This window comes from Herpailurus yagouaroundi, unplaced genomic scaffold (assembly GCF_014898765.1).
Source record: "Herpailurus yagouaroundi ecotype Mexico unplaced genomic scaffold, PumYag 141, whole genome shotgun sequence".
Lineage (NCBI taxonomy): Eukaryota > Metazoa > Chordata > Mammalia > Carnivora > Felidae > Herpailurus > Herpailurus yagouaroundi.
This window is the reverse complement of record NW_024412396.1, coordinates 26,757,637-26,776,334: the sequence shown is the minus strand read 5'-3', so window position 1 is coordinate 26,776,334 and position 18,698 is coordinate 26,757,637. Positions and strand designations below refer to the sequence as shown.

General features: G+C 36.4%; 1 protein-coding gene across 2 annotated transcripts in view; it reads left to right on the top strand.

Moving 5' to 3' along the window:
* Positions 1-18,698, top strand: part of NEMF (nuclear export mediator factor) — a 57,786-nt gene that overhangs the window by 36,569 nt on the left and 2,519 nt on the right. Inside the window, exons 19-32 of one of the 2 annotated variants that reach the window (XM_040477074.1) lie at positions 201-313; positions 1,761-1,818; positions 2,232-2,290; positions 2,379-2,499; positions 4,070-4,349; positions 5,079-5,121; positions 5,271-5,320; positions 6,957-7,110; positions 13,559-13,636; positions 15,418-15,615; positions 17,268-17,303; positions 18,197-18,297; positions 18,393-18,436; positions 18,516-18,595. In XM_040477074.1, the coding sequence (XP_040333008.1) occupies positions 201-313; positions 1,761-1,818; positions 2,232-2,290; positions 2,379-2,499; positions 4,070-4,349; positions 5,079-5,121; positions 5,271-5,320; positions 6,957-7,110; positions 13,559-13,636; positions 15,418-15,615; positions 17,268-17,303; positions 18,197-18,297; positions 18,393-18,436; positions 18,516-18,595 (1,415 nt within the window). The remainder of the gene's footprint in view (positions 1-200; positions 314-1,760; positions 1,819-2,231; positions 2,291-2,378; positions 2,500-4,069; positions 4,350-5,078; positions 5,122-5,270; positions 5,321-6,956; positions 7,111-13,558; positions 13,637-15,417; positions 15,616-17,267; positions 17,304-18,196; positions 18,298-18,392; positions 18,437-18,515; positions 18,596-18,698) is intronic. The other variant, XM_040477075.1, reaches the window with a different exon arrangement.

Below are 18,698 nucleotides of genomic sequence, written 5' to 3'. Positions count from 1 at the left end.
TGCATTTCCCTGAATGTGAGTGATGTTGTAAATATATTGTTAATAAAAATCATAACTTCATGTAATATTGAAATTAAAATGTGGTATCAGTATTTAAGATGTAAGAGGATCAAATCCATCATGTTGCATGTGATTTTCAGGTCTTGCTGTGTAGAAACTCTGTACTTGGGTACTGAAGCATTGTGGTGTTTATATCACAGGAGAACCCATTCCGCCTCGGACCTTGACTGAAGCCGGCACAATGGCACTTTGCTACAGTGCTGCCTGGGATGCACGAGTTATCACTAGTGCTTGGTGGGTGTACCATCATCAGGTAATAAGGGCTGTGGTCCTTTTTCTTAATTTATTAAGAGCTATTGTGTACCAAATTTTGAGGGTATAGAAGTCAACAAGGCAAAGTACCTACTTTGATTGAGGTGACATTTTGGTGGTGGAGAAAAACACATACATAATGTCTGGTAACAAGTGCTATAACGTTTTTTCTTTAAAGCAGAGTAGGCACTAAAGAGTGATTGGGGCTACCATTTTGAAAGTAGTGTCAGGGAAGGCCTTTCTAGGAAAGTAAGATTTGAGCAGACACCTAAAGGAAGAGAATGATTTATGCAGTTATATAAGATGAAGAGTGTTCCTCTTCATCTTTGTTGGAATTTTCTGATCTCTCTTTTGCCCTTCCTGAAAAATAGTTATATCCAGTGTTTTTTATTCATTTGGCTTTAGTAATTGTCCTTCTTTGTTGTTACTGCTGTTACTTGATACTTCACTCCATATTTGACTTCACTTTCTGTTTCACATTTTCAATAATTGCAATTGATAATGATATATTACAGGGTCTTACGGCTATACAGCAAGATAAAGAGTTCATTACTATTATCCTCCCTTAGGTTCATCTTGTATCTATTTATAGTCATTATTTTCTGCTTATACTATGATACTGTGTTTTCAGGAAATTAATATCATTTCTGGTATTATATTTTCTACCTGTTATAAAAGTGGTTTTAATTCTTTCATTGAACAGGTTTTTTAATGGTGAAATTAGTGTGCTTTTAATCCCTCCAAAAACTATGACAAAGGTACTCTCAGATTTGGGGGTTTCGCAGATAACATACAATTTTTAAATACATCATTTTATTTCCTAAAATGAAAGGTTATTTTACTACCCCCAAAACAGTATCTTAGGAAAGGACTTTATTTAGTAAATATAGTTTGTTTTTAATTTTTTTGTTTATTTTTGAGAGAGAGAGAGAGAGAGAGAGTGCATGCACACACGTGGGGGAGGGGCAGAGAAAGAGACAGAATCTGAGGCAGGTTCCAGACTCTGAGCTGTCAGCACAGAACCTGATGCAGGATTCAAACTCACAAACCATGAGATCATGACCTGAGCCGAAGTCAAGTGCTTAATCGACTGAGCCACCCAGGCGGGCCCCCAGTATAGTTTTATTTTAATAAATATAGTTTTATTAAACTTTTCTTATTTTTCCTATTACATCTCAAACCAGAGGAAATGTGTGAACAAGTTCTGCCTCTAATCCATGGCATTTGAAAATTATTGATGTAGTATATCCTTCATTATTTCTTTTCTTTGTTACTGCCAATGGTATTTCTGTCTTTGAAGAGATATTTCAGTATTGAGAATTTTTACTAAATCATAAGCTTTTCAGGAGATGGTGCTATTTACTTAAATATGACTTTACTTTCCTGAGTGAAAAATTTAAAAACACGTGTCTTAAGACAACAGTATGATGTGGTATTGTGTTCCTCAGGTGTCTAAAACAGCACCAACTGGAGAATATTTGACAACAGGAAGCTTCATGATACGAGGTAATGATTATGGAGACCGGTTTGAGGACCATTACTTACTAATATTTTCAGAACAGAAATTATTATGATTTTATATATGAAATCTATTATTAAATAAGGAAAATTTTGTGCTGCTGTGGCAGATTTAGCATTTGTTATGTCATCTCCATAGATATTTCTCTTGACGAGGATGTGCTTTCATATAACATGACCTTTTTTTCTAAAAGATTATTCAGGGATTGACTAACCCAAAGATGAGAGCAAGCATTCATATTTTTTCTTTCTTAATTCCTGTTCCTATACATAATGCCAAATTCTCTGTTCCTTCATGACAGAGAAAAGACCAAATAAATGTGACCATTGGTGTCAGATAATTTGTAAGCATAAAATGGAAAAAAACAATTTTTAACATTTATGTTTATTATCTTTTATAGGAAAGAAGAATTTCCTTCCTCCCTCATATCTAATGATGGGGTTTAGTTTCCTCTTTAAGGTATCCTTCAGCTTCTTTGTTAATGTTTTTTTAAATTTTCTTTAGTCTTACCTAAAGTTTCATCAGTGAAAAATAACTATTTCCATAGGTAGATGAGTCTTGTATTTGGAGACATCGGGGTGAAAGAAAAGTCAGAGTGCAGGATGAAGACATGGAAACATTGGCAAGTTGCACACGTGAACTCATATCAGAAGAAATGGAACAACTAGGTAGTTTACAGATTTTAATAAAGTAGCTTATAGTGTTACCTTTTGTCTAGTTTTGCTTCTGAATTCTTAGAAGATCGTATCTGCTTTGGGATAATTGAAATTTCAAAAATACATGGGGCGCCTGGGTGGCGCAGTCAGTTAAGCGTCTGACTTCAGCCAGGTCACGATCTCGCGGTCCGTGGGTTCGAGCCCCGCGTCAGGCTCTGGGCTGATGGCTCGGAACCTGGAGCCTGTTTCCGATTCTGTGTCTCCCTCTCTCTCTGCCCCTCCCCCGTTCATGCTCTGTCTCTCTCTGTCCCAAAAATAAATAAAAAAAAAAACGTTGAAAAAAATTAAAAAAAAAAAAATACAGTTGCTGTCAATTTTACTGAATTTTGTTTTTGGAAATGTTAAACATACTTGTTCTAATGAATTATGAAGTATTTAATTGGACCATAACTACTATATAAACAAATGTAAAACTTCGGTATTTAATGGGTCATATGTAAATGTGTTCAGCAAAGATAGACTCAGGTATTTGTGAATGAGCATTTACTTTTGGATTTAATAATTAGAACTTATACAGAGATGAATTTATAATAAGTAGAATTTCTCATGTGAGACTTTGGCTTGATGTAATAATACATTTGCTTCAAGTAGAGAGCAACTGTGGTTGCTGGAATAAATTTACTCACCTACCTGAAGGAATAGGGAAATTATGCCCACTGTTTTACTTTTACAGTTATTCTTTTTTCTAGGGTCATTCTTCTTTAGGAGTAATATTGTGGCTTCATTTAGGACTACTGTTGTATCACAAGATTTTATTTTTTTTGTTGTTTAACATTTATTCATTTTTGAAAGGCAGAGAGAGACAGAGTGCGAATGGGGAGGGGCAAAGAGAGAGGGAGACGCAGAAACAGAAGCAGGCTCCAGGCTTCGAGCTGTCAGCACAGAGCCCAACACGGGGCTCGAACTCATGGACTGCAAGATCATGACCTGAGCTGAAGTCGGCCACTTAACCGACTGAGCCACCCAGGCGCCCCTATTTACATTATTTTTAACTGAATTCTCACAACCGTCTTTGTCAGATGGTGATGGCATCTCCTTTTATTAGGGAGCCAATTAGGTAATATTATTACTAGACAGTGTTTCTTTTGCAAAGGTATGAATACCTTCTGTGTGCCAATTATATTGCATGTATTGTCTCATTTCACTTCTCATGTGCAAATTACAATAACAGCAGTAGAATTTATGGAATTACTTTTCCTGTCCTCCTCTTTGGAAATACCTAACCAAGACAAGTTAAAGTTTTCGTTATAGAAATGGTTGCATTGTCCAAGATACTTATTGTGGTAAAGTATCTTGGAGAGCATTTATTCCAACCAGTTCATGATACAAGAGAATCCTTTTTTGTCTGAGTACCCTTTGGGGATGTGATCAGGCTTTTTTTTTTTTTTTTTTTTTTTTTTTTGGTGATGTCTTGGAGACACAGAGAGTCAACAGAATATTATTGTTTTTGAAGTTTTCAAGGTAATCCTCTAGGTTTGTTATGGTGATAGCATTCTGACTTTTCTTAATGATGATTCTACAGACGGAGGTGACAGTAGCAGTGACGAAGATAAAGAGGAATCACACGAAACTCCTGTGGAAGTGGAGCTTATGAGTCAGGTTGACCAGGAGGATATCACTATTCACAGTGGTGGAGATGAGCTAAATGATGAAATAATTCAGGAAGAGAGTTCGGAAGATGAAGGAGAATCTGAAGAAGTGGTAAAAGATCAGGAACCTGTTGCTGAAATGATGGATGAAGGCAAAGACACATTAAATTATCCTGACACTACCATTGATTTGTCCCACCTTCAATCTCAAAGGTAATTAAAACCTATTATAGCTGGGAATGATGGAAGAGTTAATCCTTACAAAGATAATAACATGATTGACTTCAGTACTTTTACCCTCCATTGTCCGACAGTCTTATTATCTTTTTACTGTTTGATTGGGGGGTAGATCTCTGTAAAGAAATTTCGAGGACCCAGTGTAGAAAAATACAGTAAATATGAAAATGGCCAAAGTAGGTCAAAATAGAAACAAGTAAATGAATATAAATGCTAATAATGTAAGAGAGGCAGTTCCATTAAAAAAAATATATAGGTGTTTTAATCTTTAATGTCTTATTGATCACCAGGTAAACAATAACATAGTTCTGAAAGCTCTATCACTGGAGTAATTAGGAACACCTTAGGAGTCTGACCAGAATTGGGTCTTAGGGGGTGTCATAGGGTAACTTACTCTGTGTCTCAGCTTAAGTTTCATTCTCTGTGAAAATGGAATGTTACTCCTTTCATTGGGTTTTGGTGAAGATTATTTGTATATAAAGCATCTGGCAGTGCCTGGGACATAGTAAGTGTTCAATACATGTCTGCTATTTAAGAATATATTTAGAAGTGTGAGATGAGCAATTTGATTATGTTTTTTAAAATTTTGTTAATGTTTGAAAGTTTGTAGGATTGCCAGTAATTAAGCGTATGATATGGGAATGTTTGCAGACTTTAAATGAATGCCTTTTACAACCTAGTAGATGCCTCGTTCTGTTTTCATAGGTCCCTCCAGAAATTGGCTTCAAAAGAAGAATCTTCTAGTATGGTAAGCTGTTTTCAAAGTTTTGTGAAGAACATCATGTTCTTCTCAATGAGTAATTTTGTACTTTTTAATTTTACTTTCTGAAAAATTAATAGTAGTGATGTTATTGTTTGTATTTGCTTGTGTTTTTTTTTTTTTTTTAATTTTAATAGAGTGACAGTAAATTACAGAGCCGGAGACATTTGTCAGCCAAGGAAAGAAGGTAAACATATTTGTGTTATCTAATTGAAAAGCATATAATTTTTTTTCTTACCGACAGTTCAGTTATGACAGATCACTTGGCTATTCCAAAGACTTCCCTTATTAAAATTACCAAGATTTAGCATAAACCTTGTTTAGTTCTTAATATTCAGCTCTCATAGGTTTTTCTGTTTTAGAGCCCTGATCTGTCACTACAATCAGTTATATAGGTAAAGTAACGTGAGTGAGACCCTTTGTTACGTAAATATATGCAATAGCGATTGCAGTGCATTAAATTGACTGGTTCTAGGATAATATTGACAGGAATACTTGAAAATAACTAGGAAAGTTTTATTTAATAAAAATACTTATTTTCTTTCTTTTTTTTTTTTTTAACATAGCAGGCCTCAGAAGGCAAATAGAAAGGGGGAAGCAGAAGGAAAGAAACAACTATAGGGTAAAAACCCACTATAGGGCTAAAAAAAAACAAGAAAAGAAAAGAAAAGAAAAAGGCTATACAGCTAGTAAAGCACTCTAGAGACCCTAGAGTGGAGTGGACGATAGGCCTTTTTGTTTTACAAAGGTAGTCATGAAACAGTTTCAGTGATCTCTCTGAGGACATGGCACTATGCTAGATACTGAGTATACTAAGAGGTAAAATATAAAATGTGTGCCTTCGAGAAGTTTTTGAGTCCTGGATCAGGAAAGAGCCATATGGTAGGGATACAGTAGTTCAGGGGTAAGAAACTGCTATGAGTTCAGGTGTTTTGGGAAATACCATCATAAGTATACCTTAAAGATGTGTTAGAACTTATTTAGGTAAATGAAGGTAAGATGGTCAGAGATTCAGAAGAAAATAAGCATGAACAGAACAGGGCACGGAATTGGAAATATTACACATAGTGCTTTGGGGAAATGATAGACTGAGGTGAAAGGAGCAAAAAGTTCATGTTTGTGAACTGGTAGATGGTAAGATTGGCAAAGTGAATTTGGACCAAAAGTGGAGAAGTTATTAGAATGATAAATTAAGGATTTTTGGACTTTCTCCTGAAAGTGATGAGCACTTTTGGGAGACTTTAAATGGGAATGTGATATAGGTAGGAAGACTAGAAGTTCACATAGAGCAGATTACGGGGAAACACTGGAGGAAGGTCTAGGTAGGAAGTGATGAGGACCTGGACTGGACAGTGGCAGTGGGGATAAAAAGAATGCACATGAAAAATAGCATAGTAATAGAATTTCCCCTTCCTCCTTAATCTGCATATTTTTATCCATTATTTAGTCAACTAACCTGGCAACAGATATTTTATTGAATATTTAAGATCGGTCAAGGCCATGCTAACTTAAGACTGCAGATCCCAGTGCCTGGTCATTAAGGTGTGGAGGGACTGAATGTGGCTACTGAGTAAGGATAAGTAAAGGGTGTAACGGTGTATTAAGCCTGGCTGACAGAATGATAAATCCATGAACAAAAAATTTTCAACTTTTTCCAGGGTGATGATTTGGGCTTGTTTTATAGTGTAGCCTGGTGGTTATGAAGTTAAGCAGGTGCCATGATCTTTTACATATTGTACATGTTCTCCTTCTCCTGTACTATTTTAAGGCACTAAAGATTTGAAATTCAAAGAATTAGATGTTCCCATTTCATTTATGTTTAGGGAAATGAAGAAGAAAAAGCTTCCAAGTGACTCAGGGGATTTAGAAGTGATAGAGGTAAAGGACAAAGAAAAAGAAAATGCTCTACACATTGAAACTCATCAGAACACAAGCAAAAGTGTCCCAGCTGTGCAGCCAATGAAGCGAGGACAAAAGGTAATAAAACTTGGGAGTGAACTGTTAAACTTAGTACTCCTTGGCTCACAAATGAAGTTATGAGGCTCTTAATTTTTTTAAAGTTTAAGCGAAACAAAAGATGTAGGCAAAAAAATAATCCTATGTGAGTTTCTTTGAAAATTAGTTAAAAAGAGACAAGGTTTGGGGAACATGGAGATCACTGTTCTATGTTCCTTGAAGATCATCTAGATACAAGCTCTCATTTTATGTAGAAGAAGAATTAGAAGATTGTGATTTGCTAGTGACACTCTGCTAGTAACAGCTGGTGCTGGTTGTTAGTGATATTTAGTGATATTTGTTTTTTTCAAATACTAATGAGATTTTGGTTAGAGGTCCTATATTTCTTATTAAAGGTGGATAATGAAGGAAGAGGTAGTAGATACAGAATATACTTTAAAAAATGCCGTAGCAGTGTAAAAAAAGGAAATTGTGAGCTAATATGTATCCATTTATCACTATAAAAATTAAATTCCTTTGAAATCTTAATAAAGGTCATGTTTTATGATTTTCCCTCCATCCATAGTGGTCACAATTTCCTGGATTTTTTTTCCAGTGGACCTCAAAAAAATAAAGGGACATGCTGAGCATATGGAAGAGAAGAATATAATTCTCCTCATATTAATAGGTACATTCAGGGGCACCTGGGTGGCTCAGTTGGTTAAGCCACCGACTCTCAATTTGGCTCAGGTCATGATCTCATGGTTTGTGAGTTTGAGCTCACATTGGGTTCTGCACTATGACAGTGTAGAGCCTGCTTGGGATACTCTCTCTCTCTCTTTCTCTTTGCCTACCGTGCATGCTCTCTCAAAGTAAATAAACTTGTACATTCGACATGACTTTAATCACAATTGAGATTTTAACTTACTTGATAAAATAATTCTAAAGTTCATTTCAAAGAGTAAATATTAGAGAGTTGCTAAGGAAATCTTGAAAAAGAAGATTGAGGAGGGATTTCCTTACTAGGTAGTAAAACATTTCATGTTAGAACTATTAAAACAGTATGGTATTAACATAGAAAAAGCCAAATACAAAAAGTGAAACTGAATAAAATCTAGACATAAGACATTAACTGTAATATTTAAACATTTAGTATGTGATAAAATACTATTACAGATTATTGGGGAAAGTATCAAATACTCAAAATTAGTAGTTAGTCATGTTAAAAAAAAATAATTCCAGGTGACAAAAAGAACCATTTATAAAATGGAAAGACCAATGGCAAATGTGAAAAAAAAAAAAAAAAGTGATAAAAGGAAATTCTGCCCATCAAATTAATAGAAAATGTGTATTCAGTCATTCAGTAAATGTTTGAGTGCACACCATGGGAATTCCCATCAAGAGTCCTAACAATGTATTGACCCTTTGACTCAGCAATTCTACCTTTAGGAATTTATCCTAAAAAAATAATGTGCATGCACTAGCATAAGAATATTCATCAGGTTGATATTTGTAATTGCAAAAAACAAACCGAAAATTGAAAAAAATCTTAAATGCCCAACAACATAAAAAACATGGTGCTTTCATACAATGAAATATTCTGCAGATAAAGTTCCAAGGCAAATCCTGAGGATCTTTATTAAAAGACATTGAAGTTTTAGATAATTTTGTGGAGACCTTTCATCTTTACCACATTGAGTTTACCTGTCCTTGAATGTGACTATAGTCTTGTAAGAATATTTTATAGTCTTCAGTAAAGATATATTTTCCCATAGAGTTTTATACATCTTATCTGTTCCTGCTTATAATTTTTCTTACTTTTTGTTAATGGTATATTTTTAAAACTTTCACTTCCTATCATTACTGGTTTGTGGGGAGATGATTTTCTTACATTGATTTAGTATTAGGTAATCTTACTGTACATTTTAGTATTCCATTTGTAGGCAGCATTAGTGTCTCCAAATAATGGCATTTCTTCTAATCCTAATATCTATTCTGTTTTTTGCATTGGCTCAAACATTAGTATAGTGTTGCATAGAAGTAATAATAGTGTGTATCTTTGTTAATTATACATTAAAGGGACTGTTGCTAAGATTTTTATCATTGTGGGATGTTTCCTGGGAGTTGTTGGTTGGTAGATAGCCTTTATGAAGGGTTATTTTTAATATTAAATTTATTGAATGCCTTTTCTGCATTTTTCTTTTACTTCCTTATGCTTTTTCTTCCCTTAGTTAATGTGGTAAATTACTTAAGAAAATCGATTAAATTGGCCTCTGATTTTTCATACTGCCCTTGGGGTTTTGTTATCTAGGTTATACCATTTTCATAAAATAAGTTTGGAAGGTTTTCCTTTTTCTGCTCTCTAGAACTTTGTATAAAATGGAGATCGTTCCTTGAAATGTGATAGATAGCGTTTGCTTATAATTGGACCTGGTATTTTGGCAGTTTGTGGGTCGGTTTTTAAGTATAGTAAAACTTTGGTTTGTGAGCATTATTGGTTCTGGAAACATGCTTGTTATCCAAAGCACTTTGTAATCAGGAAATTTGTGATCATGTGACATTCGGTGTCATGTAATACTCGTGTTGCAAGGCATCGCTCATTTATCAAGTTAAAATTTATTAGAAATGTTTGCTTGTCTTGTGGAACACATGCAGAACAGGTTACTTGCAATGCAAGGTTTTACTTTTACTTTGTACCAGCTACCCTGCTAGGTACTGCACATTCAGTGGTAAACAAGAAAGACCAAATTTCTGCCTTCGTTATACAAAATACCAATTTTGGGAAGAAGTCATGTACACGAAGATCATATTGTTCATCCCCCTCTCTTGGTTTCTATACTTTACTTTTTTAATTTACATCCAAATTAGTTAGCATATAGTGCGACAATGATTTCAGGAGTAGATTCCTTAGTGCCCCTTATCCATTTAGCCCACCCCCCCCCAACAACCCGTCCAGTAACCCTCAGTTTGTTCTCTATGAGTCTCTTCTGTTTTGTCCCCCCTCCTTGTTTTTATATTTGTTTCCCTTCCCATATGTTCATCTGTTTTGTCTCTTAAAGTCCTCAGATGAGTGAAGTCATATGATTTTTGTCTTTCTCTAATTTCACTTAGCATAATACCCTCCAGTTCCATCCACATAGTTGCAAATGGCAAGACTTCATTCTTTTTGATTGCTGAGTAATACTCCATTGTGTGTGTGTGTGTGTGTGTGTGTGTGTGTGTGTATGTGTGTATATATATACATGTATATATATATATATATATACATACACACATACTATATATATATATATATATATATACATGTATATATATACACACATACACACACACACCCCACATCTTCTTTATCCATTCATCCATCGATGGACATTTGGGCTCTTTCCATACTTTGGCTATTGTTGATAGTGCTGCTATAAACATGGGGGTGCATGTGTCCCTTTGAAACAGCATACCTGTATCCCTTAGATAAATGCCTACTAGTACAATTGCTGGGTCGTAGGGTAGTTCTATTTTTAGTTTTTTGAGGAACCTCCATACTGTTTTCCAGAGAGGCTGCACCAGTAACTTGTTCTGTGAGTGTTTCACAAGAGCAGCACACATTTCTAATAAATTTTAGCTAATGATAAACGAGCAATATCTTGGAATACGAGTAGTATGTGATGCTGGATCACAATGGAGCCAATGGTTCTTGAAATTCACTTTGAGGGGCGCCTGGGTGGCGCAGTCGGTTAAGCGTCCGACTTCAGCCAGGTCACGATCTCGCGGTCCGTGAGTTCGAGCCCCGCGTCAGGCTCTGGGCTGATGGCTCGGAGCCTGGAGCCTGTTTCCGATTCTGTGTCTCCCTCTCTCTCTGCCCCTCCCCCGTTCATGCTCTGTCTCTCTCTGTCCCAAAAATAAATAAAAACGTTGAAAAAAAAATTTTTTAAAAAGAAATTCACTTTGATATACAAGTGCTTAGACATTAAAAAAAAGGAGGGGGGGTGCACCTGGGTGGCTCAGTTGGCCAAGCGGCTTTCTTTGGCTCAGGTCACGATCCCATGGTCTGAGTTCAAGCCCTGTGTTGGGCTCCATGATGACAGCTCAGACCCTGGAGCCTGCTTTGGATTCTGTGTCTCTCTCTCTGCCCCTCCCTGCTTGCACTCTGTCTCTCTCTCAAAAATAAATAAAACATTAAAACAAAAAATATACAAGTGCTTAGGACTATAAGCATGTATATGGAACAGATTATGCTCTGAAACCAAAGTTGTACTGTATATGCTAATTAAATTTTCTCCAGTGATGATAGGTCCATTCAGTTTTGTTTCTTCAAAGTTGAGTTTCCTAACTTCTGTTTTCCAAACTGTTCTTTTCATTGGGTTTTCCATTTCTTGGTTCAGTTTCATGATAATGTTCATTTTACTGTCAGGTTAAAAAGAAATTTTTTTTAATGCTTTTACTTTTTTTGAGAGAGAGTGCAAGTGGGGAAGGGGCAGAGAGAGAGGGAGACACAGAATCTGAAGCAGGCTCCAGGCTCCAAGCTGTCAGCACAGAGCCACGAACCGTGAGATCATGACCTGAGCTGAAGTCGGACGATCAATAGACTGAGCCATCCAGGTGCCCCTTTCAGGGTTGTTTTTGTTTTTGAGGCATAATGTACATATAGGAAAATGCACAAATCTAGACTGTTTAGATCAGTGAATTTTTAAACACACATGTATCTGTGAAGCCACCATCATGTGATACTTAAATGTTTCCAGTACTCACTCTTCCAGAAAGCCCACACTTGCGCCTAATTAGTATTCCCACCAAAAAAAAAAAAAAAATCTTAATCGCTGTTGTGTATAGCTAAGAGTTGAATGCTGATTTATAGCATTCATGTTGTGTTTGGCTTTAGTAGATAACTACCAGTTTTCTGGAGTACTTCACCAATTTCCTCTCAAGCAGAATATCCGAATTATAATTGTTCTGCATTGTAACATTTGGTATCATCAGGGGTCTTTTGGTCATTCAAGCATGTATATACCACAGTCTTATTCTGGCTTTAATTTGTATGACCCTGAATACTTATGATATTGAACACTTTTTCATGTTTATTACACATCTGTCCTCTTTTTGAAGTGCCCAGTTGTAAAAATTAGGTTGTCCAGCTTTGTCATTAATGTATATGAGTTCTTTGAAATTCTGAATATAGGTCTTTTCTTGGATGTATAGGTTAGAAATACTTTTCAGGCTTCCTTTTTTAATTTTTTTATTTTAGAGAGGGAGCTCTTGAGCTGGAGAGAGAGGGGCAGAGGGAGAAACAGAATCCCAAGCAGGCTCCATGCTCATCAAGGGCCCCAACACAGGGCTTGATTCCATGACCTTGGGATCATGACCCAAGCCAAAATTGAGTGTCAGATGCTCAGCTCCCTGAGCCACCAGGCACCCTCAGTCTTGCTTTTTTTTCATGTGTTTTTGATGAGCAGCATCTGTTAATTTTGATGAAATCTGAATCATCAATCTTTTATAGTTTTTTTTGTGTCCTGTTTAAAGAAATCTTTAAAATTTGTAAAGATTTTACAAGATTTATAAGATCTTGTAAAATTTGTATTTGGGCCCCAGCTAAGATTAATAAAGACAAAAATAAAATCTTTGGAGGTGAGGCCTAGATGTCTGTTTTTAAAAATTACTAGATGAAAAAAAAAATTACTAGGTGATTTGGAAGTGTAGCCCAGGTAAAAGGTAAAGATTAAAGCCAGTTTGTTGAGAAAATTCAAAGCCTTAAGTGCCTTGCCTTTATCCAGACTAGCTTTGCTGCCTTGTTTCCTGTTCTTCCTCTATATGTATATCCTGACTCCAACCAAATGCAATAATTTGCTGTTAGTATACTGTCCTGTTTTTACCTTATAATCCTGCTTTTTATATAATCCCTGATACTATAAAATTTACTTAAGACTTTCAAGTTTTACTTTATTTCTTCCCCACAGTTCTTGCTTAAGCTGAAAGAAATTTCTTTCTCTGAAGTATCTTAGGAATAATGTTTGCATTTAGAATATGTTGCATTAATTTATCCTTGCTCTTATATGTATTTTTTTCTACCAGATGGTAAACTCCTTGAGGCTGAGGACTATGGTTTATCCATCTCTTAGCCTCCATGTTGTTTATTATAATGGTACCTTGCTTGGTAACCATTTCTGACAGAGAATAGGAGCACCTTTTTTTTTTTTTTTAATTTTTTTTTTTTAATGTTTGTTTATTTTTGAGAGAGAGAGAGAGAGACAGAGCTCAAGAAGGGAAGGGCCAGAGAGAGAGGGAGACACAGAATCCGAAGCAGGCTCCAGGCTCCGAGCTGTCAGCACAGAGCCCGATGTGGGGCTCGAACTCACAGACTCCAAGATCATGACCTGAGCCAAAGTCGGACGCTCAACCGACTGAGCCACCCAGGCGCCCCAGGAGCACCTTTTCTTTACAAACATTTGTTGACATTTTTTAATTGAAGTTTTCCAAGTAAAATCTTTTGATTTTGTAGAGTAAAATGAAAAAAATGAAGGAAAAATACAAAGACCAAGATGAAGAAGAACGTGAACTCATCATGAAATTGCTGGGGGTAAGTAACATCTAAAAGTCTTTTCTTCCTTTGTTTTTTTTTTTTTTTTTTTTTTTGTTTTTTAAATTTTTTTTCAACGTTTTTATTTATTTTTGGGACAGAGAGAGACAGAGCATGAACGGGGGAGGGGCAGAGAGAGAGGGAGACACAGAATCGGAAACAGGCTCCAGGCTCCGAGCCATCAGCCCAGAGCCTGACGCGGGGCTCGAACTCACGGACCGCGAGATTGTGACCTGGCTGAAGTCGGACGCTTAACCGACTGCGCCACCCAGGCGCCCCTCTTCCTTTGTTTTTTAAGGAGCATCCAGACCTCGGCCTATCATATGGTAGGATTCAATACATTTTTGTTAAAATATAGACAGTATTGGCACAAAAACAGACCCTCGGATCAGTGGAACAGAATGGAGAACCCAGAAATGGATCCACAAATGTATGGCCAACTAATCTTTGACAAAGCAGGAAAGAATATCCAGTGGAATAAAGACAGTCTCTTCAGCAAGTGGTGCTGGGAAAACTGGACAGCGACATGCAGAAGAATGAACCTGGACCACTTTCTTACACCAGACACAAAAATAAACTCAAAATGGATGGAATACCTAACTGTAAAGCAGGAAGCCATCAATCCTCAAGGAGAAAGCAGGCAAAAACCTCTTTGATCTTGGCTGCAGCAACTTCTTACTCAACATGTCTCCAGAGGCAAGAGAAACAAAAGCAAAAATGAAATACTGGGACCTCATCAAAATAAAAAGCTTTTGCACAGAGAAGGAAACAATCAGCAAAACTAAAGGCAACCGACGAAATGGGAGAAGATATTTGCAAATGACATATCAGATAAAGGGTTAGCATCCAAAATCTGTAAAGAACTTTTCAAACTCAACACCCAAAAAACAAATAATCCAGTGAAGAAATGGGCAAAAGACATGAATAGACACTTCTCCAAAGAAGACATCCAGATGGCCAACTGACACATGAAAACATGGTCAACATCACTCATCTTAAGGGAAATACAAATCAAAACCACAATGAGACACCACCTTACACCTGTCAGAATGGCTAAAATGAACAACTCAGGCAACAACAGATGTTGGCAAGAATGCGGAGAAAGAGGATTTATTTTGCACTGCTGGTGGGAATGCAAGCTGGTGCAGCCACTCTGGAAAACAGTATGGAGGTTCCTCAAAAAATTAAAAATAGAACTACCCTAGGACCCAGCAATTGCACTACTAGGCATTTATCCATGGGATACAGGTATGGTTTTTCGAAGGGACACATGCACCCCAATGCTTACAGCAGCACTATCAACAATAGCCAAAGTATGGAAAGAGCCCAAATGTCCATCAATGGATGAATGGATAAAGATGTGGTATATATATACAATGAGTCTTACCTGGCAATCAAAAGAATGAAATCTTGCCATTTGCAACTATGGATGGAACTAGAGGGTATTAGGCTAAGCGAAATTACAGAAAGACATATCATATGATGACTTCAGTCGTATGAGGACTTTAAGATACAAAACATATTAACAGAAGGGAAGCAAAAATAATATAAAAACAGGGAGGGGGACAAAACATAATAGACTCAAATCTGGAGAATAGAGGGTTACTGGAGTGGTTGTGGGGGGGGGGGTGGGCTAAATGGGTAAGGGGCATTAAGGAATCTACTCCTGAAATCATTGTTGCACTGTATGCTAACTTGGGTGTAAATTAAACAAATAAAAAACTTTTAAAATATTGACAATATTGAACATACTTACATTATTTTACCTCTATGAATTAAAGTCTGCAGGTTCAAACAAAGAAGAAAAGGGGAAGAAGGGGAAGAAAGGAAAAACAAAGGATGAACCTGTGAAGAAACAGCCCCAGAAACCTAGAGGTGGACAAAGGGCTTCAGACAGCATAAAGAAAGAAACTCCCTCCCTTGAGGTTGTAACTCCAGAGTTACAAGACTTGGCTGTAGATGATCCACATGATGACAAGGTAAGGCTACCACACATATGTGGGCTTTTGCTTCATTAATTAGGGTCACTAACCACCTCAGGTTCCCAAAATATGAGGCTTACAAGTGCTAAAACCAGGACAAGTGGTAACTTTATCCTTAATGGGAAAGTCATTTTAGACATACAACCTAAAAGACTACATTTCCAGGATGTAAGCGTAAAAATGGTCATGTTCATAGGTAAGTAATTTATCACAAGCCTTTAGAAAAGAATTGTATGGAGAGGCTTTGATTCTAGTGGGAACTTCGTTAAAATAAGACAAATAATTGGGATTATCTTGAAGAGGAGTAGGAATAACTTTGCGCTACTCTAGATTTTTCTATGAGAATATATGCTGTATGATCTTACATAATGTTGAAACTGCCAAGTGCTCTGGTTGAAGAACCAGTTAGAAGTTAACTTTTTTCCAGTTAAGATGGTTGCCTGAGATCTTGAAATCTTGAGCAAATGATTATTTTATAAAATTGGAAAAAATTTCACTTAGCCTGTATTTTATTTATTGCAGTTAAAGCTTTGGTTAGAATGGTTTGCTCTGTTCAGTGCAGATAATGCTTACTTACAGCGATTCTAAATGTGTTACTGTTTTTTTTCCTCTGGACCATGTTACTGTTTAGTGATGTTATAACTCAGTTTGATCCTCAGATTTTTTTACACTGTTCTCATATTTGTAATTCTGTAAACTGTAAACTCATAAATATTGGGGTGTAATGAATCATACATAAAAAATCTATTTGGAGATAATCTAAGCAAAGCAAAACAAAATTAAACTTACCTTTTTCTTTTATATTTACCTATTGTGTGTGTGTGTGTGTGTGTGTGTGTGTGTGTGTGTGTGAGAGAGAGAGAGAGAGAGAGAGAGAGTGAGTGTCTCAAGCAGGCTCCATACAGCACAGAGCCCGATGTGGGGCTCAAGCTCACAGTTGGTGAGATCATGACCTGAGCCAAAATCAAGAGTCAGACGCTTAACCAACTTGAGACACACAGGCGCCCCTAAGCTTACCTTAATAGTTGTTGAAAAGACTGTTGAAAGACTAAAAAATAAAAGTTCTGTTCCCTAGGATTCTCCATTTTCTTTTGGCAAACATCAGATTTAGTTGTAATTTTAAATTGGCATTTTACATTTTACTGTTTTAGCATGTACTCCAAATGAAAGTCCTTAAAAAAAAAAAAAACACTTCAGAGAACAATCCTTTTTCTCTTTGAATTGCACTGTTCTCTAAAATATTAGATGCACAGGGGCGCCTGGGTGGCTTAGTCAGTTAAGCGTCCGACTTCATGTCATGATCTCATGGTCCGTGAGTTCGAGCCCCACATTGGGCTCTGTGCTGACAGTTCACAGCCTGGAGCCTGTTTCAGATTCTGTGTCTCCCTCTCTCTGACCCTCCCCCGTTCATGCTCTGTCTCTGTCTCAAAAATAAAAATAAATGTTAAAAAAAAAATAAAATAAAATATTAGATGCACAAATTAATTCACTAGAGTTTTGTGACACTGAAGAATACATTCTTGGGGTCCATAACCTGTTGGTTCAATGTAACAATGTTGCTATATTAATATTTTTTTCTCCTCATAGTTTTTAATCATGTGGAATTTCAATTTAAGTTATAGCTGACTTTTAAAATTTTATGTTTGGAGCAGGAAGAGCAAGATCTGGATCAACAGGGTAATGAGGTATGATTTTTGTGTCGGGGTCTCTACAGTGACACAGAATGACTACAGTCTAGTTCCCAAAACATTTGACACACAGTTTCTAACTAATTAAAACTTTAGTGTATGTGCTGCCGAAGCAAGCACCAATTAAAACTTTAAAAGCTAAGACAAGATCACAGGCTCTGGAGTCCAACATTCTGGGTTTAAATCCTAACTTTGCTACATATAATTGCAACCTTGAGCCATTGTTTTTTGTGCTTCTGTTTCCTCATCTGAAGAGTGGGGATAATTGTCCTTACCAGGAGAGAGTTGTTTTGAAAATACACATGAAGCATTTAGAGAAGTCCATGGCACATAGTAAACACTACTTGAACACCAGGCATCTTGTCTAAGGTTATTCATGTTGCTAAATAAATATGGCTCATCTTATAAGCAGCCCACCAAAGATTCTTCCTTAAGAACAGGTAAAAGTGTCCAGGGGCGGAGGCGAGTGGGGAATGGGGACAGAAAAATCCCCGTGGTCAGGAACTACTGGTCTAGCCAAAATATCAGTCTCATTTCCATGCAATGGATTTAAATCTATTTGTGGTCATTATTATACATTATTTTTAATCCATAGCAGTTTTCTGCAATGTACTGTTACCCAACAAGTTTTTTCTCCTTTTTCCCTTGTATGTATTTACAAGTGCCATTTTGAAAATCATGTGAGAATTACGCTATGGAAAAAATTTTTAGTAAAGAATAGAAGTATAAATACCATTTGGTCTTAAGACTGAAGGTCTATCGAGGGAAGGGTGGGGGAAAAGATCTATCAGAAAAAGATAAAAATGATAAAAATATGAGTTGAAATATTAGAGTTTTCCTTTTTCTAGGACTGGTATGCATTTTATAATTGTTTTTCTTTTCCCTTTTAGGAAAATCTCTTTGACTCTTTGACAGGGCAGCCACATCCTGAAGATGTATTACTATTTGCCATCCCAATTTGTGCCCCTTACTCCACCATGACAAACTATAAGTAAGTCGTCTTTAGTTTACTCAAAATAGCTGACATAATGGTTATGAATTGTTTTGAAATTTCTATTTAGTAATACATGTAATTCCTTCTTAAAGATACAAAGTGAAACTTACTCCTGGAGTTCAGAAAAAGGGAAAAGGTATTTAAAATCTTTTTATGAATGATTTTGATCGCTTCTTCTCTGCACAGAAGTAGATTCTTCTATTTTCTATTTACAGCTGCAAAAACAGCCTTGAATAGTTTCATGCATTCCAAAGAAGCAACAGCAAGAGAAAAAGACTTATTTCGCAGTGTAAAGGTAAAGTATTCCTCCAGAAGTCTGGAGATGGGTGGTGCAATTAAAAATGTTAGCAGTTATACTTTTCTACTTTTGGTTCTTTAATACATGCCAAGCTGCAGCT